At 49.4% G+C, this 22,332-nt stretch overlaps 8 protein-coding genes across 8 annotated transcripts; 5 read left to right on the top strand and 3 right to left on the bottom strand.

Moving 5' to 3' along the window:
- Positions 1-942: 942 nt before the first annotated feature.
- Positions 943-3,078, top strand: BDW43DRAFT_316671 (sugar porter family MFS transporter; the record flags this gene model as incomplete). Its single annotated transcript, XM_032048359.1, has 6 exons — positions 943-1,318; positions 1,372-1,435; positions 1,485-1,928; positions 2,009-2,276; positions 2,332-2,670; positions 2,743-3,078. 6 exons carry the CDS (start codon positions 943-945, stop codon positions 3,076-3,078), a joined length of 1,827 nt encoding a protein of 608 aa, XP_031894456.1.
- An 827-nt stretch (positions 3,079-3,905) lies between these two features.
- BDW43DRAFT_316670 (transmembrane amino acid transporter protein-domain-containing protein) lies at positions 3,906-5,801 on the top strand (the record flags this gene model as incomplete). Its single annotated transcript, XM_032048358.1, has 10 exons — positions 3,906-4,084; positions 4,143-4,156; positions 4,213-4,285; positions 4,341-4,672; positions 4,735-4,878; positions 4,932-5,146; positions 5,207-5,404; positions 5,463-5,490; positions 5,551-5,666; positions 5,718-5,801. The coding sequence occupies 10 exons, from the start codon at positions 3,906-3,908 to the stop codon at positions 5,799-5,801; spliced, it is 1,383 nt and encodes a 460-aa protein (XP_031894455.1).
- Positions 5,802-11,582: 5,781 nt separating this feature from the next.
- Positions 11,583-12,860, bottom strand: BDW43DRAFT_293615 (uncharacterized protein). Its single transcript, XM_032043845.1, has 2 exons — positions 12,839-12,860; positions 11,583-12,788 (listed from the first exon to the last, which is right to left on the bottom strand). The coding sequence occupies exon 2, from the start codon at positions 12,487-12,489 to the stop codon at positions 12,199-12,201; it is 291 nt and encodes a 96-aa protein (XP_031894454.1). The 5' UTR covers positions 12,490-12,788; positions 12,839-12,860; the 3' UTR covers positions 11,583-12,198.
- Positions 12,385-14,374, top strand: BDW43DRAFT_242546 (general substrate transporter). Its single transcript, XM_032039694.1, has 4 exons — positions 12,385-12,626; positions 12,681-12,788; positions 12,839-13,379; positions 13,441-14,374. The coding sequence occupies exons 1-4, from the start codon at positions 12,527-12,529 to the stop codon at positions 14,297-14,299; spliced, it is 1,608 nt and encodes a 535-aa protein (XP_031894453.1). The 5' UTR covers positions 12,385-12,526; the 3' UTR covers positions 14,300-14,374.
- A 325-nt stretch (positions 14,375-14,699) lies between these two features.
- BDW43DRAFT_304487 (uncharacterized protein) lies at positions 14,700-15,406 on the bottom strand (the record flags this gene model as incomplete). Its single annotated transcript, XM_032045612.1, has 3 exons — positions 14,700-14,882; positions 14,983-15,309; positions 15,398-15,406. The coding sequence occupies 3 exons, from the start codon at positions 15,404-15,406 to the stop codon at positions 14,700-14,702; spliced, it is 519 nt and encodes a 172-aa protein (XP_031894452.1).
- Positions 15,407-16,123: 717 nt separating this feature from the next.
- On the top strand, positions 16,124-17,612 carry BDW43DRAFT_293608 (sialidase family protein). Its single transcript, XM_032043844.1, has one exon. It carries the CDS (start codon positions 16,327-16,329, stop codon positions 17,458-17,460), a length of 1,134 nt encoding a protein of 377 aa, XP_031894451.1. The 5' UTR covers positions 16,124-16,326; the 3' UTR covers positions 17,461-17,612.
- BDW43DRAFT_293607 (carboxymuconolactone decarboxylase family protein) lies at positions 17,613-18,570 on the bottom strand. The gene has a single exon (XM_032043843.1). The coding sequence runs from the start codon at positions 18,387-18,389 to the stop codon at positions 17,694-17,696; it is 696 nt and encodes a 231-aa protein (XP_031894450.1). The 5' UTR covers positions 18,390-18,570; the 3' UTR covers positions 17,613-17,693.
- Positions 18,571-20,732: 2,162 nt separating this feature from the next.
- On the top strand, positions 20,733-22,170 carry BDW43DRAFT_323765 (secretory lipase-domain-containing protein; the record flags this gene model as incomplete). Its single annotated transcript, XM_032049823.1, has 2 exons — positions 20,733-21,176; positions 21,243-22,170. 2 exons carry the CDS (start codon positions 20,733-20,735, stop codon positions 22,155-22,157), a joined length of 1,359 nt encoding a protein of 452 aa, XP_031894449.1. The 3' UTR covers positions 22,158-22,170.
- Positions 22,171-22,332: the final 162 nt, after the last annotated feature.

The following is a 22,332-nucleotide window of genomic DNA, read 5'->3' as shown; positions in this document are numbered from 1 at the left end:
TCTCTGCGCCAAGGTTGCCGAGAGGCATCAAACTGAGTGCGAAAGCGCCGATCGTTGACCACGCCTGTGGTATGATGCAAGCTGTGAAATGATTGCGGTCGTAGCCTTGAGTCATTCGTCCAACTGACCTTTTCCCTTTTACCCTAACGGTTCTCTACTCCACCCCCCGGGGGGGGGGGGGGGGGGGGTTGGTTCTGGATCGGGTGTAGCTCTACAGGGAGTGCTCTGGCGAAGGCTGTCAAACCATATGGGCGCCTATAACAGTATATCGTCCCGCATCACACCGTTGGCTAGTGATACTTCTGACGCCAATCACAAATGAAGAACAACTCCTCTGTCATTCGGCTTCAGTTAGTGTCGTTGTGATAACCTCATTTATTCTTCTGGTACCCTGTACGACATGAAGTGCCGCTAGCCTACGGCACATCCTGATTACGGACTAGGTCAAATAATGATGCCGTACTGTCCGTACCTCCCGCCAGATGTTGCATAGGGCCAGCCACTCTCGTGTACAACATTGGCAAAGTGGATCGTGGGTGTGATAGTAGGCTCCCTCTATCACACCGTCCGGGACCTCCAAGAACGCCACCTGGGACATCTTGGAGTTCCAAGCCTCTTGGCCTGGGGCAACATGGGGTCAATGGGCAAGGCTCTGGGGGTGCATCTTAGCTAATCTGGAGAGGGCTAGTCATGATCAACTGGACTGGCCCACAGAATGGCACGGTAGCCATCTCCCTCCCCCCCCTTATCCTGCGGGTGACAGCTTTTTTGGAGACCTGCACACGTTAAAAGCGTCGGTCCTCTGCCGTCTCAGATTGTGTGGCCCCAGACTCTCCTCCTTCCCCTGTCTCTCATTTGCCTGTCTTCTGCACCTCCTCTTGGACATATTGACCCACGCCTTGGTCCCCGATCTGCAAGGTGCTCTGCACATAGGCTGCTGCGATGGACAAGAAAATCAACGACCCCGAAGCATCCACCTCGACGCATCATCTGGAGTCCTCCGTCTCAGTCGAGAAACAAGAGGCGGCTGAGATCGCCCGGGATTGGTATCAGGATGCCATTAAGCCTGATGTTAAGGCCAAGCAGAAGAACCCCCTTGCAGGCTTGTCTCGCGAGGAACTTTACCGCGACGTCGAAGAGTTTGCGCACGAGAAGAATCTCGAAGACATTATGGAAGAGCTCAAACGGGGGGCACTGGTGGCTCAGGATCCGAGATCCTTTGAGCAATTGAGTGAGTTGTCGGAAGGCGAAAAGGAACTCCTTCGCCGAGAAAAAACACACCGGTGGAATCAACCGTTCATGATGTACTTTATGACCAGTAAGGGCCTTTGTACTAGGTACCGGGGACTTTCTAACTGTGATGATCAACAGTCCTTTGCGCGGGCTCCGCAATTGTGCAGGGAATGGATCAGACCGCAGTGAACGGAGCTCAAGAGTAAGTTTCTCTACGGCTCTAGGTTGACTGGTTTGCTAACAACGGATAGGTACTACTATGAGGAGTTCAATCTCACCAACCGATGGAAGCAAGGCCTATTAAATGGAGCTCCGTATCTTTGCTCAGCTGCTATAGGGTGTTGGACTACCGCTCCGCTTAATCGCTGGTTCGGTCGCCGCGGTTGTATCTTCATCTCCTGTTTCATTTCATTTGCCTCCTCCTTTTGGATGGCCGCCGCACACACTTGGTGGAATCTTCTGATGGCTCGCTTCCTCTTGGGATTTGCGGTGGGTGCCAAGTCAACAACCACACCGGTGTACGGGGCTGAATGTGCACCTGCCAATATTCGTGGGGCCCTAGTCATGATGTGGCAGATGTGGACAGCATTTGGTATTATGCTTGGATATATTGCATCGGTCGCGTTCATGGACGTGACGCATTCAACTATCCCAGGTTTCAATTGGAGACTCATGCTCGGGTCAACTGCTATTCCGTAAGTGTTCCATAGTGATGGCAAAATCCCGCGGTTGGGTTTGTTGTCTTTCCTTTTTGGTAACTAATATTTCCCTTGAGTCCGTTTTTCGTCTGTATACAGGTCTATTTGTGCCCAGAATCACCGCGATGGTATATGATGCGCAACCGGTATCGGGACGCATTCAAAGCGCTTTGCAAGCTGCGTCCATCAGAGTTCCAAGCGGCAAGGGACCTCTATTACATTCACTCTGCCTTGAAAGTTGAAGAGAAGCTCCGTGAAGGAAAACAGCTGTGGCGAGAGATGTTCACTGTCCCTCGCAACCGGCGTGCAGCCCAGTCATCCTTCTTTGTCATGTTCATGCAGCAGGTCTGTGTATATGATAGGTTTAGTTCTTTCATCTTATCGCTAATGTAATGCATAGTTTTGTGGGGTGAACGCCATTATGTACTACAGCAGTTCGATGTTCCGCGAGGCTGGTTTTGATCTGCGCACGGCACTTGTTGTTTCTCTCGGATGCGGCATCACGAACTGGATTTTTGCTCTCCCAGCGGTTTATACAATTGACACATTCGGCCGGCGTAACCTACTCCTGACAACGTTCCCTCTGATGTGCCTGTTCCTACTTTTCACCGGCTTCTCGTTCTATATCCCTGACCAGACATCCCGAACAGCCTGTGTCGCGACTGGGATTTACCTGTACATGATCGTTTATTCCCCCGGGGAGGGGCCTGTGCCATTTACCTACTCCGCTGAAGCATTTGTGAGTTGTCGTCTTTCCTTGGCTGCTTTTCGTACTCATTTCCTCTGCGCTGGCCCAGGCTAATCTGAACAGCCACTGTACATCCGTGACATCGGCATGTCGTTTGCGACCGCCACAACATGGGGATTTAATTTCATCGTGTCCCTCACCTGGCTCCCCCTGCGTGATGCATTCGGCGTCCAGGGAGCGTTTGGATGGTACGCGGCGTGGAATTTTTTCGGGTGGATTTTCTGCTATTTCTGCCTGCCAGAAACCAAGGCACTCTCGCTCGAAGAGTTAGATCAGGTATTCTCCGTGCCAACTCGCAAGCATATCAACCACTATCGGGGCATGATACCGTGGTATGTCAAGAAGTACCTCCTCCGCCAGGATGTGCCACCACAGAAACAGCTTTATGATTACGAGTGATGCTGTGGACTATGCGTGTCACGAGGTCGACGATGTGTTGTTGAATGTCGGCTTTTCCTTGTGTCAGTGGCTCTGGGTTGTGATTGGTGGAAGGATGATTTTGGGTTTTGGTGGGATGGAAGTACTAGTAACCAATATGACCCCGTTGAATTATAAATGAGAAACCGGTCTAGGTCTTCAACATTGCTTTGCTCCAACAGTCGGCCGAGGTAAAGTTCGGACGTAGATTATTTTCCCGTTAAAGTTTTCCGGGGTCAGCTTCTGGATCTCTAGCCGAATGTGTTCCCGTTGTGATGATTGGTTGAGTACCTGCAGGAAGCCCCTGCCCTAGTTCCGGGTTGGGCTTAGTGTAATTGTCGATCTTGGGAGCCGCGTCTTCGTATTGGCTACCGGTCCCCACATGGCCGCCACGGGACCGGAAAAGCCATTATGTAACAAGAATGAGACACACACTTGCAGAATATTCACGGCCAAGTCCTCAGGTGAGTCAGGCAATCACCATGGCTTTTCTTGGTCGTCATGATTCAATGGTGTTTTCTTTCATTTCTCCCAGACAACATCTTCCCCAGAGGAACCTCGATCGGCTGAGAACGTGGAGTAAGACCGTTGATGGAACTGGGTAGCGTAGTATCCATCACAACTACGACCTCATTCTCCGCCTGTCAAATCGGTTTCTTTTTTTTTCCCTTTTTTTTTTCTCTGGGTCTTGTTTTTCATTTGCTTGACCGCTTTCCTTTCTGTCCTTTCGCCCCTCTTCAGCCGGTTGAGAGTCATTTCGCGCTGGTGAACAGCACGTTTGAAGATCAACCTTTCCTCAGAGTGCACTCATGGCTCCCTCGCCGGATCAGGATGGGAGCGCAGTGCTGAGTGGCATGGATCAGAGTCCAGAATATGATGTCAGCGTCAAGGATGCGGAGAAACAACATGAGAAGTCCCATCCAGAATATCAGGACACCTTTGGTGATGAAGAGTTCGCCGAGGTGAAGTACAAGGTGTTAAGCTGGTGGTATGTCATCGCACCGCCTATTTCCTCTTAAAATAGCTCACTGACCTAACACATACAGGCAATGCGGATTTTGTGAGTATGCTTTATGGACAAATATTCGGAGCAGACCACTAACCTACCCTCATCAGTGATGGTCGCGGAGACCGTCTCGCTCGGAATTCTTTCGTTACCTGCCGTGGTTGCTGCCTTAGGCCTTGCCCCGTACGATGACCCGGATCCTGATGCCCATGGTAGCAAATACTAATAAATCCCCAAGTGCGATTATTCTTCTTCTCGGCCTCGGTCTTCTGGCTACGTATACAGGTTATACCATCGGACAGTTCAGATGGCGCTATCCCCACATTCAAAGCATGGCCGATGCCGGAGAGGTCCTGATGGGCAGCTTCGGACGTGAGTTTTTGGGAACCGGCCAGCTTCTATTGGTCGTTTTCATCATGGCGAGTCACATTCTAACCTTTACGGTGGCTATGAATTCCATCACGGACCATGGAACGTGTTCCATCGTCTTTGGGGTCGTGGGCATGGTCATCTCATATTTTCTGTGTTTACCACGCACCTCCGCCAAGGTGTCCTATCTTTCCGTTGCTTGTGAGTGTTTGCTGCCACCCAGGATATGTAACAAGGGAGCTTACTGAGCATTTTTCCGCTAGCCTTTATTAGTGTCTTCAGTGCCGTGATGGTTGTAATGATTGCTGTTGGTATATCACGCCCATGGAAGGATGGCATCCAGGCAACCGTCGATACCAGCCTGTATAAAGCCTTCTTGGCCGTCTGCAACATCGTCTTCTCCTTCTGTAGGTTCCAGACTCACCCTTGCACATTACGAGCTCGCTGACGTGTATTACAGCGGGGCACGTTGCCTTCTTTGGATTCATGTCGGAATTAAAGGATCCGAAAGAGTATCCGAAATCCCTCTTCCTTCTGCAGGGCATTGATGTCTGCCTCTACATCGTCACATCCGTCGTTGTCTATTACTACGCTGGCCAGGATGTGACCTCCCCCGCCTTAGGGTCGGCGAGTCCCGTGGTGCGCAAGGTCGCCTACGGCATTGCCCTTCCGACTGTAAGCTCGCCAACAGTCTCCGTGGTATATACAAAGTATATCTTCTAACCTCGTTGCTAGATTATCATCGGTGGAGTCGTCAACGGCCACGTCGCGTGCAAGTACGTCTACGTCCGCATCTTCCGCGGCAGCGATCGCATGCACAAGAAAGATTTAGTGGCCACGGGGACATGGGTCATCCTCATGTTGGGTCTCTGGATTGTCGCCTGGATTATTGCAGAGGCAATCCCGGTCTTCAACAATCTTCTCAGCTTAGTGGTATGTTGCCTTAATTCGTCGCCGTCTCTACATATCATCCAACTAACGTCGGTACTAGGCCTCTCTCTTCGCCAGCTGGTTCACCTGTATGCACCACCGAACCCTTCCCCTAATACCCAGAATATCCAGAGGCTAACAGCAAACAGACGGTCTCAGCGCGGTGTTTTGGCTCTACCTTAATAAAGGCCGGTTTTTCGCCACGCCAATGAAAATCTTCCTCACCATTCTCAACGTTCTCATTATCGGAATCGCAGGATGCATAGTACGCTCTATCCAATCGTCCACTTTTGATCTTGTCTAACCAATTCTCTAGTGTGGTCTCGGCCTGTATGTATCAGGCAAATCATTGCATGATGATCCCAGCAGCGCTAGTTTCTCATGTGCGAATAACGCTTGATCTTTTGCATCGTTTCAGCATCGGGTCGGAGTTGTTGTATTATATGCATCAAGACTTGTATTTATAGAGATAGATCTTTTTTTTTGGAATAAACTTATAGCGTCTTCTTCAATTTGGATCAGGGCATCATCAGCCATGTTCGGCGGGATTACCCTAACTGGTAATCGGCCCGATACTCCGCGGTATCACCCAGATGCCAATCTTTACGCCGATCAATTTCAATAGTTAACACTTTCTATGGTCCACGATAATCTTTAAATGAGAGTTTACGAGTCATATTCGATCAGGTGAGCTATGCGTGACAGCAAGTACATGTTAACTTTAGGTCGTAACCCAGTATGATTATTATACTTGATCCATGACGCGACCCATACAAAATGTGGTAGTAGTTAAGTTCTGCTCGGGAGCAAAAGTGGTTGAGGCTGTAGACCTTGAACTTGGAAATAAATAGCCAATAAATTTGCATATATAGCCTGTGGAGCATATAGAATGCTTGAATGGAGTTAGCCTTGGTAATCGGCCTAAATATCCTCAACTACTGTTGAGCCACTTTACTGATTTAGGTAAGTGTGTTGGGAAGATTTGAGGGGTCTTCTTGCTTTTGAGTAAGCCCTTGCATATATAAGGGCATTAACAAGCATGTCGAAAGAGCTGTCATGCGGATACTGACCGAGCCTGATGGCTATTCTTGGGACAGTAATGCCCTGAGTTGGAGTAGGACTGTATCATGGAGCGAATCACCAGGCTATCTAGTATGAATCCTTAGTCCAGCGGGTTTAGCATCAAGCTCAAGCCCGAAAACATTCCTAGCTTGAGAATAAGCAGGCTAGATCACTAATCAATTAATGCAACAGTGTACTAGCTTGGTCAATGTCATTCTTCCGAGACAGGAATAATGTCGCATCTAGCCCTTGATAGCTCGATTGACCAAGCAGAACCGATACTTGAGATACATTAAGATCCACATTAAAAAGTGTCCGGGACTACACTGAGAGATATTAGTTCACAGCGATGCAGATATCCACCCCGAGTATGAGCCCTACATGACTTTCTCCAGATCAGCACAGCACAACCATGGGTCAGACACCGATGCTCTGCTAGTTTCTGTCCTTGATACCAACCACCCCAGGAGACTTACTCGCGAACCAATCAATACGTAGCTAAAATACGACATTATCAGTGTTAAGTGCGGGTGAAGGGTTTCCACGTTGACGCAACGATTGAGTGTCGATCAGAAAACCGGTTAAATTGGTGCGTTATTATCTCACTATTTGGTGGATCCTTTCCGTGAGAATACATCTTATCTGATTGCTGAAACAGTCCTGATTGGAGGCGATAGGTCCACTAGCGGATGAATCGAATATATATTACACGGGATGAAATTTACTGACCTCCGGAGGTTAGTGGGACATTATTGAAAGGGCATGAGGAGTGGCATCTTATTCTCATCACCCTTGGTGTTCTAACTCCCTCAGCATTCACCATTCACCATGCACTTTCCCACTCTCGGCATTCTCTCCTTCGTGCTTTTTAGCTTCGCTAGCCCACTTGTTTCTAGATATCCTACATCTCTCGCTGCCCGCACCAGTAGTGCCGACGTAAGAACTCCTTGGAAATGAACCCTTTTGAGCAATATCTTTTCTAACTCTGGCTTTTTCCTACCTCTTACTCGTACATTCACACTATTACACCTAGCCGAGCCAGAATGCTGATGAGTAAACTCTATAGTCAATATGGGTCAGCAAGCGTTGCTGCATCCTCTGCGATAATCCCTACGCTCGGTGAGGCTCCAACGATAAACGTGAGGCTGTCTCCACTTTGAAATACGCTGTTGACGGGTGAACTAGTGTCTCCAATCCGTCATGAGTAATGTCATATGTATCCCCGATGTAGGACCCGGAGATAGGGCAATGAATGAATAATCCTGCGCTGATTAGCAGCCAAAGTGTGTAAGGATATTTCCTGTCCTCATGAACTGATTGAGTGTAATTGTACATAGAATATTGATCATGTGAACACAAAGATAAGTAATGCAGGATTCTCTGAGTTTATCTTTTCCATGGTAAGTGCATAGATGGCAAGCAACCGTTGCCACTACAACATAGCCCATTATTAATTGATGAAACCACCTATTGTAAAAGAACATAGTCTTCTTCTACCACATTGGTATGATTATAGACCGTCGCAAAAAAAAAAAATAAAAATAAAAATAAAATTGAAGAAAGAAACAAAAAGGAAAAGAGGAGAGGAATTCGGTCAGCTTGCTCATTACTCTTAGTCAATACTTGCCTATCCCTGCATGGAAACAGGTAGCCTTTTAATGATTGAATACCAGCTTTATGCTTTCATATGTGGTTAGCACTTTGCCAGCTTGAAGACAGTCACCTTCCCTAGCGAAAAAACGGACAACCTCGGGCTTTAGCACATTGACAAATGTTTCCATATTCATCGCCTTCGTTACGCTAGTGAATCGCCTTTCTATACAGGCGCGAGAATGGAATGTCATCCGTAACCGTGTTGTATTTCTTTTATATCGTCCTCTTCAGTGACAGAGGAACCCACAGCTACCGAACCTAAGGCCGCTGAGAAGCAAACTAGGCACTCCCAGAGACACAAGCTTACCGTCAATCTCTAGATGGGTTCGAGTGAAGGGCCCGGGTATTAGTTCTAGTCGCATTGCGACCGCCAACATAGAAACGTGTATGGGCCTTGAAGCCATCTATACCATGGAAAACTTTTTTGTTAAGTGTCACGGTGACAGGTAGAATGGTGGATACTCCGCTCCTAAATTCCTTTAGTGCTCGCCGAGCTCGGCGAGTGCTTGTTTACGAGTTGCGCCCGGGACAATCAACTTCCCTATGAAAGTTATACAAGGATGGAATAACGTACAACTTTCCTGTCGAGTCAGATGCCGGCGAAGGCTGAAATGGCGCCCGGTGCTAATGAAAGCCACGCACCAGGGTCCTCCCTATTGACGCGAAAGCCAATAGAATGGCCCGTGGGATGGGAGCTTCTGTCATGCGGATTGGCAAGCCCTCCGCGATGCGGAATTGCTCGAGAACCAAGTCAATTCCGGTCGGTTCCTCGATCGCTATATGGTCAAGTTGACTTCTAGGAAAGTGAAGCTGCCATCAACCCCAAGAGCAACTTGACCGTGCCCGCACTAGAATAGTACATAGTGGTCCATATTGACTTCGCTGCGTCGTGAGTCTTCTTGCTCCGCTCAGCAGATAAGAGAGGAGCTGGCGCTTCTCACCCACGACTTCACTATCCGAGCGATTTCGATACCACGCCCTTCACCTCCACAAGGAGCCTTGTTCGCCAAAGGGAAGCCATGTTACCGCGCAAAGGGGAGCGCCTCGGCCACAGATGATATCGGTCCATCACTTCTGGTGACAAGTGGTGCCTCAACTTACATCGCAATGTGTCGAGCCCCCACCTTACCGAAGGCCTCAATAATGCCGGCATCCAGGACGGCTTGTGCGAAGTTTGCGCGTTCCGGCAAGAGCCCATACCCCGGAAAGCTAGGGTAGTGTAGCTACCCTTTAGTTCCTTTTGAGCCAGTACTTGACCTCCCGTTAGGTGCAAGGAAGTTGCCATCAAATACTGCCGCTTCATCTTGTAGTTCTGGCTCTGAATATCCCGGAGCTCGCATTAACAGGATTTGGCATATGATTTAACCGTCCGATCGGGTTCTGTTGGAATATCATGGTACTCAGAGATAGGTTCTTAAGAGAGCTCGGCATCAGTGGTAAATACTCATTTAGCCTGGCTCAAGGTGTGATGTAGCCTGCGAATACTGCCCGAGCGCCTCACAGGCGTCGCACTGGCATCGTAGCCAATACTAGGACAGTAACAGACCTTGACCTAACTAGATATCTAATGTTGGTAGGACATATATAGAGTCCAGAGCACGACCAGCATATCAGCTGATATTTTTGGTCGAGTGGGATTTGACATGTAATACTATCCATGGTATCATATCCTCTTACCCGAGTATCAATACTTCGTTATGAAGGGAACTATACCGGCCCTTTGGATAAAGTAATCACAACCTTTCCGGGCCGAGAGAGAAACTCAGAAAGTCCAGCGATACGAAAATATAGCGCATTGATCAAGCATTGTGGAGCAGTTTATCCTGATAACGATGCTAATGAAAAATACTTAAAAGGTTAGCGATTCCATCAGGAGAACTCCACGATGTTCGGAACATGGTGTTCGAGATGAATAGCGACACCCGTTTTTCCTACGGGGAAGAAATCTACTATTTCTAATTCTCAGACCTAGCATTACTCGTACTGCTTACATTTCCATAAGGGTCTTGTTGTATCTGTTGGTCATGTTTTATCTGATTTAGTAAAACAAAAAAGAAAAGAGAAAAAGGACACGATCTACGACGCGAGTAAGTTTCTGGAATTGTTTAGTATGAGTGTGCTGCTGCATTATGTCTCCGATGCGTCTGCTTCCATAGTTTATCCATGCACGCCGCAATGCAACCATCCCATTAAATAGATCCATACTACTTGGGCCACCTGAAGATTCCTTCAAGGTCCACACTTCGTATAAAAATTTCCTTCTTTCTTCCTTTGTAGTACTAGGTATACGAAATAATCGTTCTCGTGACCATGTGCACGAAGGGTATCGACTGACACGTGATCGGCGACAGGCCGAGGTTTGCTGAATTGGGAAGATGGGAAGAGAAAATTCTGCGAGAAGCGCCATTCACGTCAATGGCGCGGGAATGTGTCTTCTTGGAAGACTGTCACCTGCTCTCTTTTCTTTTTAAGAAAAAACGCGAAAAAAAAATATGGGGCCACGAACGGGACGGGGAGGGGAAGGATCTAGTGTAAGCCGAAACGGCAAACTAGGGCTTAAGCTTTAGACCCCGTCCAGCCAGACGAGGCGGACAATGGATCCGATACCACGATGACCGCTCGGTCGGACCATGAGAGTTTTCACCCGGGGGAGTTATCGGCAAATTGAACACTCACGATACTGGCCGACGAGGCGGCAAAACCTCGGGTTCGTCATGGCCAACATGACCTATATCGGCCTGACAACCTCATTCGTTGGCCAGGATGAGTCCGAAAACGTGGGGAAATGGCATCTCCCCATACTAAATATGGCGGAGAACGCGGGGGCGAGAAGGGATTTGAACTACGCGGGATGTTTCTGAAACCCAGCCGAGGCACACAGAGAATTTACCACCACATGGCGTTCTCTAGATGAGGATAGCAAGATTTAGCCGGTAAAAAAAAGGACGATCGGGATCACGTTAGTAACGCCTCGGAGATGTGCCAAGACCGACCGTGAATCGTTGGGGGAAAAAATTAAGAGCCAACATGGACCTGCTTGGCAGCGGCCTGGGAGGGATTATATTTCCTTTCTACGTGTCTTTCTAGAGTAGCACTCGTTATGAGGCAATCCAACCATTCACTCTCTTGGCGTAATCTCGGTGCTGGCCATAATATCTACGTATTACAGCTTCCAATGATCAGGACTCCATATACTCCGCTCGCCAAGATGTTCAAAGGGGGAGTCAAGGAGACACCCAGAAGACTCAAGCACTCTCAAGCACTGGGGGGAAGAAGAAGGGCCTTTAAGCTACATTGCTTCACTGTGCCAAGGGGGCAGCCCAGACGTGGTGGCCAAAACTCATCCTCCTTAGAGGCTCGCCACTGCGCGCCAAGCGGAACGGCCCCAATCTTAGCTGAAATGATCACAATTAATATGACCAATACTACATCTTTACTTCTGAAAATTCTTCCTGTGCTCTTTCCTCTTTGATAACCGGCTCGAGATTGATTCGCCTCTTCTCGGAGAGTATCGGGTGGGGAGTGATGATGGCGTTTTAACCCTGGACAGTGATAGCTCGATCAAGGGACAACATACCCCAAGTTCCCCAGACCCTCTCCGCTCTTTGGAGATGGAAGAAAAAATGCCCGTCCGTCTCCCTATGAGAGGGACTGCCAAGAAATACTCGCAAGAACACTCCGAAGCCCCCAAATCGTCATGTCGCAGTGACTTTCGGAATACTAGCCTGACAGATAGCAATGAGATTGGGGGTTTTTTCTTCTTGTCCTTTTCATATCTTTTTCTGGACTTTGAACAATTTCAAACACAAGAGCAGCATGACATCAGTGGCATTTGGCTCGTTTTCCTGTGTCATGGGGGTCTTCGAAAAATTCTGGAGACTAGTATCTCGACGTTTATCTGCCTAGATCTAGGCCCCAGAGCTAAGGACCGTAACTCGCAATGAGACCAGCGGATCTCCCCGTCTTCAATGTCTCAGCCCAAAAGATTTCATAAGTAGGTGTAATCCTATTCGCGCCTAGCGCTCGGTGCTGTCCCATTTTCCCTTGTTGCCGAGCCAAGCTAGGGTTCACCTGTTGGTGTTTCAGTGGGGGAGCTTCCATAGAAAACTTTTCACACTTCCCCATGTGCTTACTTGATGAAGACTACATTGGTCATGTCTCGTAACACCTGCTTCTGGGTGGGTGGTCCTTCGCATGTAACGTTTTTCCCTTCCCCCTGGGGCAAAGCGCCTGCAGCTATAAAGGAAAGCTCCATCCTCATTTTGAAACGTCCTTTGGTCTCGGTCTATTGTCTCAAAACGCTTGAGCGTCACCGGCATTTGCTGAGCTACGGGTTGCACTGCGGAGAGGTAGACGATTGACAACGTACGCATATCTTATCGACCCGATTAGGGTTTCTTCATCGCAGCCATGTCTTCTGCTCCAACGTTTGCCGGCCTCAGCGGTCAAAAGCTGATGATGTCCGTAACAACCATTGCCACGATGGGTTTCTTGCTTTTCGGCTACGATCGTATGTCTTCCAGAATATCCTGCCGTAACGTATCTCGCTAACGGTTTCGATTAGAGGGTGTCATGAGTAGTATCATCGACGCAAAGCCCTTCAACGACGTTTTCCATGCAACGAAAGATAACTCGACCATGCAGGGTGTGGTCACTGCGATCTACGAACTGGGTATGTTGAACACTACCGCCGGCGATGTGTTCATAACTAACTCTGCCCAGGATGTCTCGGTGGTGCCTTGTTTATCTTAGCCTGTGGTGATTGGTTGGGTCGCAGATATTCCATCATGTTGGGAGCGCTCATCATGATCATCGGTGTTATCATTCAAGTCACTTCCTGGCCCGGTCATGTTCCCTTGGCCCAGTTCTGTATCGGTCGTGTCATCACTGGCATTGGAAACGGTATGAACACCTCTACGATCCCCACCTACCAGGCAGAGTGCTCGCGCACATCGAACCGAGGTCTTTTGATTTGTATTGAGGGCAGTACCGTTGCTATCGGTACTCTGATTTCATACTGGGTGGATTTCGGAGCGTCATATGGCAACCCTGACCTCACCTGGCGTTTCCCCATTGCCTTCCAGTGCCTCTTCGGTCTCATCATCATCTTTGGCCTATTGGTTCTCCCGGAGTCGCCCCGATGGCTCTTCACCCAAGAGCGCTATGAAGAAGGTGAAAAAGTCATTGCCGCACTGCAGGGTAAGCCCATCGAGCACAATGATGTTCAGCTGCAGAAGAACATTATCTTGGAATCTATCCGAGCGTACGTGAACCCCATGCATTCCCTGTCTAATGAATATCGCTTGACTAACTTCAACAATCAGTTCTGGTATGGCGACCAAATCCACTCCCATGTCTGCAGTCTTTACCGGTGGCAAGACACAGCACTGCCGTCGTATGCTTCTGGGCGCTTCGTCTCAGTTCTTCCAGCAGATTGGTGGTTGCAACGCTGTCATCTATTACCTGCCCGTGCTTTTTAAGAAGTCGCTTGGCCAAGATGAGTTCATGTCCATGATTCTGGGCGGTGTTAACATGATCGTCTATTCTATTTTCGCCTGTTCATCCTGGATCTTGATCCAGAAGGTGGGTCGCCGTGAGCTGTTCCTCTACGGCTCCTTCGGACAGAGTATCTCCATGGTCCTCGCATTTGCGTGCCTGATTCCTGACAACGTAAGTGCATCTAAGGGTGCAGCGGTTGGTCTCTTCACTTTCATCGCAACCTTCGGTGCGACCTGGCTGCCCCTGCCATGGCTCTACCCTGCCGAGATCTCGCCTCTCAAGACCAGAGTTAAGGCCAATGCTATCTCCACCTGCACCAACTGGCTGTTCAACTTCCTTATTGTCATGGTCACGCCTATCATGATTCAGGACATCAAGTGGGGTACCTACCTCTTCTTCGCCGTTGTCAATGCTTGCTTCATTCCTATCATCTATATCTTCTACCCCGAAACCAAGGGTCGCTCCCTGGAAGAAATCGACTTGATCTTCGCCAAGGGCTATCTCGAAAAAATGTCGTACGTGCAGGCCGGGAAGGAGCTCCCCTACCTGACCGACGAGGAGGTCGAGCAGGTCGCCATCCAATACGGCTTTGGCGCTGCGGACCAGACCGAGACGAAGAATGTCGCCGACAGCGACAGCACCGACTCGGCTGCCGTCAAGAACAGCGATCCGGAGAAGTACTAAAGAAACCGCACGAGTAACGGTTTAACCCTGGTCCCGCCTATTACCCTGCTGCTGAATCCTTAGCAGCGAGCTGGATCTCCTTTAACGATTCCTTTCTTTTACATTGTTGAATACCCCCGCTATGGATACATACACTGAACGGTGTTGGTTCTAGATTGTTAGAGAGTGTGGTTGATGATACCATAGACTTGACCTTTCTGGATATGTCTCTGATGTTGAGATACTGCTTCTGTAGATACAATAGTATAGATTAATGACAGATCCCTGGTCAAACAAATATGCTGTATTACTTTTGGAATAACAGTAGTGACGCTCAAGGACACTTAAATCCATTGACCCTATTACTACTGAACAACGTGAATTCCATAAAACACCAAACAAGCGTATATCACGCTTACATCTATCTTCTCTTGAACGTCTTCATCCTCACCAAATTCCCATTGACGAGATGCTGGAAATCGTTCTCTCCATGTGTAATGACCCAATACTCAGTCGACACCTTACTCTCCCAGTTCCCATCATATTTGACCTGTATATGGCCCACGGATTTTGGACTTCCACTGGGAGACCAAATAACAGATATCTATCCCAATCCGGCCATCAGTAAACAAGCCCTCGATTAAAGCAAAAATAACGAAAGACACCACCAGGGGACCAGAAAAAGAATAAATTAAAAGCCCCACCCGTTTAGGATCATTATCTGCACAAACAACCAAGCCAAACTCCCTCTCCAACTTCGTTACATATTCGTCTACCGTGTAGTTGGTGGTATCGTCAGGGTCTTCATCCGCGTACGGGAATGGCTGGTTCGGTCTAAGTTCATCTTTGAAGCGAAGATACGCCCAGTTCGAGCACAGGAAGACCTTCGGGTGTTTGGCGAAGTCCTGCCGGTAGACTACTTTCCAGTCTGCGGAAAGACGGCCGGAGAATTGTTCTGGGAGAGACTCTTTTTCGGAGTAGTCTTCGTCGGGGAGGTTGGTGCTGAGAGGTATTTGGGGGGGGGTTGAGGACTTTGTCACTGTCATCTTGTTAGTTGCGGCTCTAATAGCAGGTTTAAGTGCAAGGGAGGAGATGAATGAAGTAGGGGTTTTACAAGACGTAAGCCATTTTGTATTGAAAAATTATCTACTGATGAAATTTTATCAGATAATCTGTGATCCTGCGACAGTGTGGGTGAATGCTATGTTTTTATGGCTGGACTAGATAGCAGCAGAAGTACCTGCCTGATCCCCGCACCACTGCCTAGTTGTCGTCAGCCACCGGGGTGCATACTTATTCTTAGTTAGTATGATATTTCTCATAGATGTAGTATGAATGCGTGCCACCTATGCCTTTATGCAAAGGCTAAAGGGTGAGTTGGGAAAAGCCGAATGGATCGCGGAAATGCAACGTGGGTCTTTGCACTGACTTGTCATATGTGGAGTGTCTTTTGTGATTCGAATCAACATCAGCAGCTGGCTTTAGTATAGTGCATCTCCACCCCTTCGTGCAGTAGCAGACTAGGCCGATTCTGTTTCCACTTGCATACACGGCTGCAGGTGAACTAGACCCGCGCTGCCGAGCTTCGGGCGCGACATAACTCTGCAGGGATATGATATTGGAGAGTGGAGATGACCGTACGATACAGACCGAAGCCTCTCTCTAGTAGCTGCTTGGTTCTAGGCCCCGACCTTAGTCGGCTTTAGGTTCGGATGGAGCTGATGTGGTGTTGTAGAGACACGGCCGGATTAGGCAATATCAGCCCTAACCCCAGACATTGTTAACCGCAGCCCATACCCTTCCTCCCAAACCTCCCTGCGACCAGCTCCTGGGAAATTGGGATCTTCTAGATGTATTACCATCATCATTAGAGATCAACAATGAGGCCATCAGGCGGCCATGTTTCAACGGGGCTGGGATGACGTCATCCATGTCAATCACTTCAAGTTGAACAGCTGTTTATTATTCTTCCTCCGCCCCTCCTTATATCTTCTCTAAACACAACCAACCACTTTTACTCCTGATAAACAGCGAAAAGAGCAAACAACATGCCCAACTTCGGTCAGAAAATCCTCAAAACCTTCGGGTTAGATGATCACCAACAGGGACAGGGCCAGCCTCCCCACCAGCAACAACAGTACTACCCGCCACCCCACCAGCAGCCGTATCGAGGCCAGTTTCCTGGAAACCATTTCATTAACCACGAGGAACGATTCCTCTCCCCAAATGTACGGGGTACATACCCACGTATAGCCAGACTCGGCGACGGGTCATTGCTCGCCTCGTTTACCGCTTTTGAAGGGAACACACGAATTCTCACGGTGACGAGAAGCACCGACGGTGGTCGGACCTTCGAGAACTGGGGTGAGGTCTCCCGCGGTGAGGGTGATGTCGACAACGTGTTTCTCCTTGAGATTGCACCGGGAACAGTGCTGGCCGCGTTCCGCAACCACGACCTGGGCCCCGGTGGTCCGACCCACTTCCGTATCACAGTCTGCCGGTCCACTGATGCCGGCAGGAGCTGGCATTTCCTGTCGCAGGCGACAGAGAAGGGTGCACCACACGGTGTCTGGGAGCCGTTCATGCGTCTCGGCCAACAAGGCGAGGTACAATTGACGTATTCCTTAGAATTCGCACATAACAACCAGAGCACGATGATGGTCCGGTCGTTCGACGGCGGCGCCACCTGGACGCAACCGCAATGTCTGCATGGCGAATGCGATACATTGCGCGATGGGATGAACGGAATCGCACCCACCCGCGATAATGGTCGCCCGGCGCTAGTGATGATCTTTGAAACCACCTCGTTTGGTACCTTCAATCTGGAGGCGCTGCTCTCCTACGACGATGGCCAGACCTGGGGCTACCGTCATCGCGTGTATGTTCCGCCTCAGGGTCGTAACGCCGGTGCTCCACAGATTGCCTCCTTCGCGGATGGATCGCTGGCGGTCATCTTTATGACAGATGAGGATCATCCGGAAGTCTCTTGGACGCAGAATGCCTCCATCAAGGTCGTCTTTGCCGGACCCCCGCAGGAGGGTCGGATCTCTTGGTCCCAGCCGCAAGTGATTTGTCCCCATACCAGTCACTGGCCGGGTATTGCGTCCGTTGACCCGCATACCGTGTTGGCGACCTTTGAATGTGAGGGACAGCCCAGAGCGAAGGCGATTACTCTGCAGTAAATGTGTGGTTTGACCTTTGTTGGTACTTGAAGCGGATATTGTGCGGATATTGTGCGTTCTACGACAAATTGGACCACATCTCAGTGTAAATCGAAACACTACGGAATATATATCGGCTTAATGTAAACATGACATGCAAGATTGTGGCACTTCGAGGAAGCTGCGCTGCAACCTGAGTAATATTCATCATATGCCGTATAGACTAAAGTATCACTGTGCATAGATCCAAGTTGTTATTTCCCAACCAACTCATCCACGCTCTTCATTTCCTTCGCGTTATTCTCCCCAACATCCAATGCAACCAGCACCCGGCTGACACAGTTGTACCCCGCAATGCCCGTCGTCAACTCTACGATCTCGCGATCCGAGAACCCTTCCGTTTGCAATCGGCCGAAAGTCGAGTCCCGGACCTTGACCGTCTGCGTCATTTCATCCGCATACTGCACGATCGCTTTTTGCCGGGACGTCAAGGAGCTCTGTTCCAAGGCCTCATTGGCTTTCAATACCTCTCCAGCTTCCCCGGTGGCGGTAGAGGGTAGCGTCCGCACCGCCTGTAACACTTGTGGTTGAATTCCGCCCTTCAGGGCCAGTGGGGCATGGGCATTCCATTCGTAGACCGCCTGGGTCAAGACCGCCACGCGACAGACGGCAAGCTCAAGTAGGCCCTGGTCGATGATGGTGCGGGTCCGGATGGCACCAAGGAAGCTATTCCAGCCATCTGCGACCGGGGGCGAATGCAGGAGGGATAGATCGAGCGGTATAAGCGGGCGTGGGTTGCGACGGGCGGCAATGCGGGCGTAGATGTCCACGGCGTCGGGGTCCGACGAGGGAGGCTCGGAGGGGGCGTAGGGCAGACGCATTTTCAATGGACAGCTTGTGGAGAATCTGATGCTCCTTGTGAGTATATCTCCTTCGATCACAAGATGCATTTAGTGACACACCTGCGGATAGCTTGATTTGTAGTTTTGGAGGTTGTTGATTGGGCTTGGGCTTGTATCAGTAGGTTCTAGAAGGACAATCCTTGAGGAGAATCCCTCATGCTTTTTAGTTTGTCACTTGGGCTTCATGACAGTGATTGATTGATTGATTGATTGACCAGGTGGGGTGGGAAATGCTTCTTTGCGTTTATCCGGTCGGCAGAACGAACGGGATATCAGATAATGACAAACATGACAAACAAGATAAACTACACGGCACAAACAAAAGCAAAATCTCAAAATCAATGCCTGAAGGCGGTCAGAGCAGATTCCGAGCTAGGGAAACCTCATCGACCTCATCGCTCGAGAAGAGGCTTTTGAACCTGCAAATTGTGGCCTTCATATCTCTACCAAGCAGAGGCTGTTTTGACTGTACTACTAGATATAATGCTTGGACAATGGGAATAGTTCTGTATAGCTTTTGTCAGCTCTAAAAAAATTACAATTCGGTACCGCGGTGAGCATGATCGTGAACCAGCGAAAGATACATTCCGGAATGGACCAGCGGAGAAAGTGTTCAACTGAATTTGCTGATGAATCCAATCCTCACTCCGCCTTGACTCCCTTGCCCTTGACTCTGTGCAACCACTCACCATATTCCAACGAAGAAAGAATCATATAGAACGTGGTTCAGCATATCAAGCATACTCTTTCGAACATCTTGAACCACATACACCGAGGCCCTCACTGCTAGACAGAAGGACTTCTAAACCCATGTCGTGACCTTGGAGCACACCAGAAATGGCCAAGGGGCAGTCTTGTGCTTCGCAAGTTACTAATTATAAAGCAAATTTACTGAGAGCTGTGGAGGGCACCTAGAATGCCTAAGCACTAACTCATACAGGACCCGTTAGAATCCCACCATGTTACGCTGTCTCGCATGGAGCCTCTTTAAGGAGCAGTCTGTCTTGTCAAACCCCTTTGGAGTAGTTAGAGGGAGCGGCGGTTATCTTCGAATTGTATATTGTCAAGGCGCATTAGTTCCCTGCACAGTGACGTCCACTATAACTGACCTGGCGTACCTAGCGCTCTTCTGTAAATTGGTTACAGTCATAATATTTTCACGGATCATACTATGAGGGCTTTTCCACGATTATGGTATTGAAGACAAAATTTCCACCAGCATGCAATGCTCTCTTCTATCTCTGCCGTTGTCTCGGAGGTGTAGAACGATAGCCCCCGAAGGAAGGAAGGTGTCCTCACCATAGCTGACCTCGGAGATACGGGCGGATTTAAGAGCAGCTTACAGAATCTCATAACACCTTATATTCGCTGCCTATGCAGAATTGTAGATGCATACAGGGGACACCCATACCTTTGTCCCTGGTCCCACGGGGCTTTTCATGGAAGGAAGTCATGTTTCACGCAAAGTCTTGAATAGCCCTAATTGTACTCCGTGGCAATCTGTTCCATTGGCAACTATTACTACATGATCATTAGGTACATCTCTAGCACCATCTCGCTACAATTACTAGCAGTTCGCTCCCGCACCGTTTGAGCTTTGACAGGGATTCTTGGGGCTCCTGCAGCAAGATGAAGTAAGAATCATCTGATTGTTAAGTTTCATATACTCTAAAAATCCCGACATTACTCCATACAGTATTGGGAATGCTAAGAGAAGAGATTTATGGCTCGGAACTTGCACTCTGTTAAGTAAATCCATAAATACCCGACATCCGGATTGATTAGAAATGGTACTCTGTAGATGAATTGCTGATATTGCGTCGATCCTTATTTCTACCCGCCAGCACCCGCTACCCTAATTGAACAATTTGTAAGGAGTGGAGCCGCTAAAGATCGGTGGTTCCTGAGACCCGATGATAGGGTCTTTATGAACCCGAAAAGCTTACAACAGCCCTAATTTCAGGGGTGCTGCTCACCAAGTCTCGGGCCGAGACCTGGAAATCAGCTTCTGAGCGACCAAATCCCTTCTCTTCCTCACGTATCATACATACTGAACTCTTTTAGGCCGTGCTGCAGAAATAGCAAATCCTGCTAGATTCAACTAATGCAGGCACCAAGTGGATCAGGCAGCCCGTACAAGCTGTTCCGTACAAATGTTCGGATGCACTAGGACACTGTGGATCGATAGACCGATCAATCAGAGGTGCATGTCTCACCTGAATATACTCAACCTGGAGAACCAGCTGAGGATCTCCTTATCGCGACCGTAGGCCAAAGTTTGGTCAAAAAGATAAAACTTACGTTAGCTACTCCACGGCACGATATAAATATGAAACGATGCTGCCACGAGCATCAAGGCGATCAATTCCTTGCCATTGAGCTAAACACACCATGCGCTGGCTTCCCCTGTTCGCTGTCGTCACAGTCAACCTCTGGTCCGCAGTTTCTGCTGCCAAACCTCTTCCTCCGGCACAGGACCCCTGGTACGATCAGCCGGCTGATATTGATACCTACGCGCCGGGCGAGACCATCCGCAGTCGCGAAATATCAAATCAGCTGCAACCTTTCCTCCCTCTCCCCGTCGACGTGTCGGTTGAGGCCGTTCATCAATTCTTGTTCCGGACCACGGACAGCTTGGGAAATCCAGTCGCTGCGGTGAATACCCTGATCAAACCCCGTAATGCCGATCCGTCCAAGTTACTTGCGTACGCACTGTACTACGATTCCTCCAATCCGTCCTGCGAGCCTTCCTACACCTTGCAGCCCGGGTCGGATCCCGCTGGTCTTCCCGGAATCATGTCTGCTAACAGTACCCTGTCTACCGATACCGCATTTGTAAGTCAGGATATCCTAGCCGTTACCACCGTATTCGGCGTGGCTAACAGCCTTCCGCATGAATAGCTAGCTGCGTCCCTCAACCAAGGTTGGTGGGTCGTGACCACCGACTACGAAGGACTGGACGCCCACTTTTCGGCCGGTGTCATTTCCGGTCAGGCAACCTTAGATGGAGTCCGCAGCGCTCTCATTGAAGGTCCTAAACTCGGGTTGGCAAAGGATGCTCGTTACGCCATGTGGGGATACTCCGGTGGTTCGATCGCCGTCAATAACGCAGCTGAGCTTCAGCCAACCTACGCCCCGGAGCTGAACTTCGTCGGCGCTGCCGCGGGAGGTAACATCGCTAACCTGAGCTCCACCCTCACAACGGTCACCGGTGGACCATTCGCGGGCCTTGCGTTCGGTTCCATTAATGGACTCGCCAAGGCCTATCCCAACGTTTCCGACTGGCTGGAGCAGTCCCTCGTTCCGGAGAAGAAAGCTGAATTCGACGAACTGGCCAACAGCTGTCTGATCGGGGAGTCCACGGGGGGCTTTCTCAAGAATGTTTATTTGTACTTCGTGAACGGCGAGGCATCATTTGCGGAGGACGTACCTCAGTCCGTCATGCGCCTGGCTGGCCAGATGGGTGTCCATGGTACTCCTAAGATGCCTATGTATATATACAAGCCGGTCCATGATGAAATCAGTCCTGGTGCAGACACCGATGAGCTAGTCGACACTTACTGCGACGGTGGTGCCACTGTTGAATATATCCGGGATTTGGCCGGCGGGCATGCAAGCTTATGGATCACCGGATCGGCCAATGCGATGGGATGGATCGCTGATCGACTTGAGGGCAAGGAGGTCTCCCATCCAGGATCGTGCACGAAGAAGGATGTGCTTCTTTCCGAGCTCAATGCAGATATGATTCCCTTCTTTGGACGGGAGCTGTGGTCTACGTTGAAATGGACCTTGGGTGGGATTTTGGGACCACACTAAGGGGTGACTTGCTAGTATCTTCAAGTTGTGGTAGTTGAAGTGGTGTTGATTTTATCTGTATATAATTGCCATAATATATAGTCGCTGAAAAAGGAAGAATCCTATTTTACCCCCATAACGTCCTGTAAAGGTGTAGCGAATTGTCAACTGGTATTGTTATAGATGGATCGGAATT

Source organism: Aspergillus alliaceus (genome assembly GCF_009176365.1).
Source record: "Aspergillus alliaceus strain CBS 536.65 unplaced genomic scaffold BDW43scaffold_80, whole genome shotgun sequence".
Taxonomy (NCBI): domain Eukaryota; kingdom Fungi; phylum Ascomycota; class Eurotiomycetes; order Eurotiales; family Aspergillaceae; genus Aspergillus; species Aspergillus alliaceus.
This window is presented reverse-complemented; position numbering and strand designations above follow the sequence as displayed.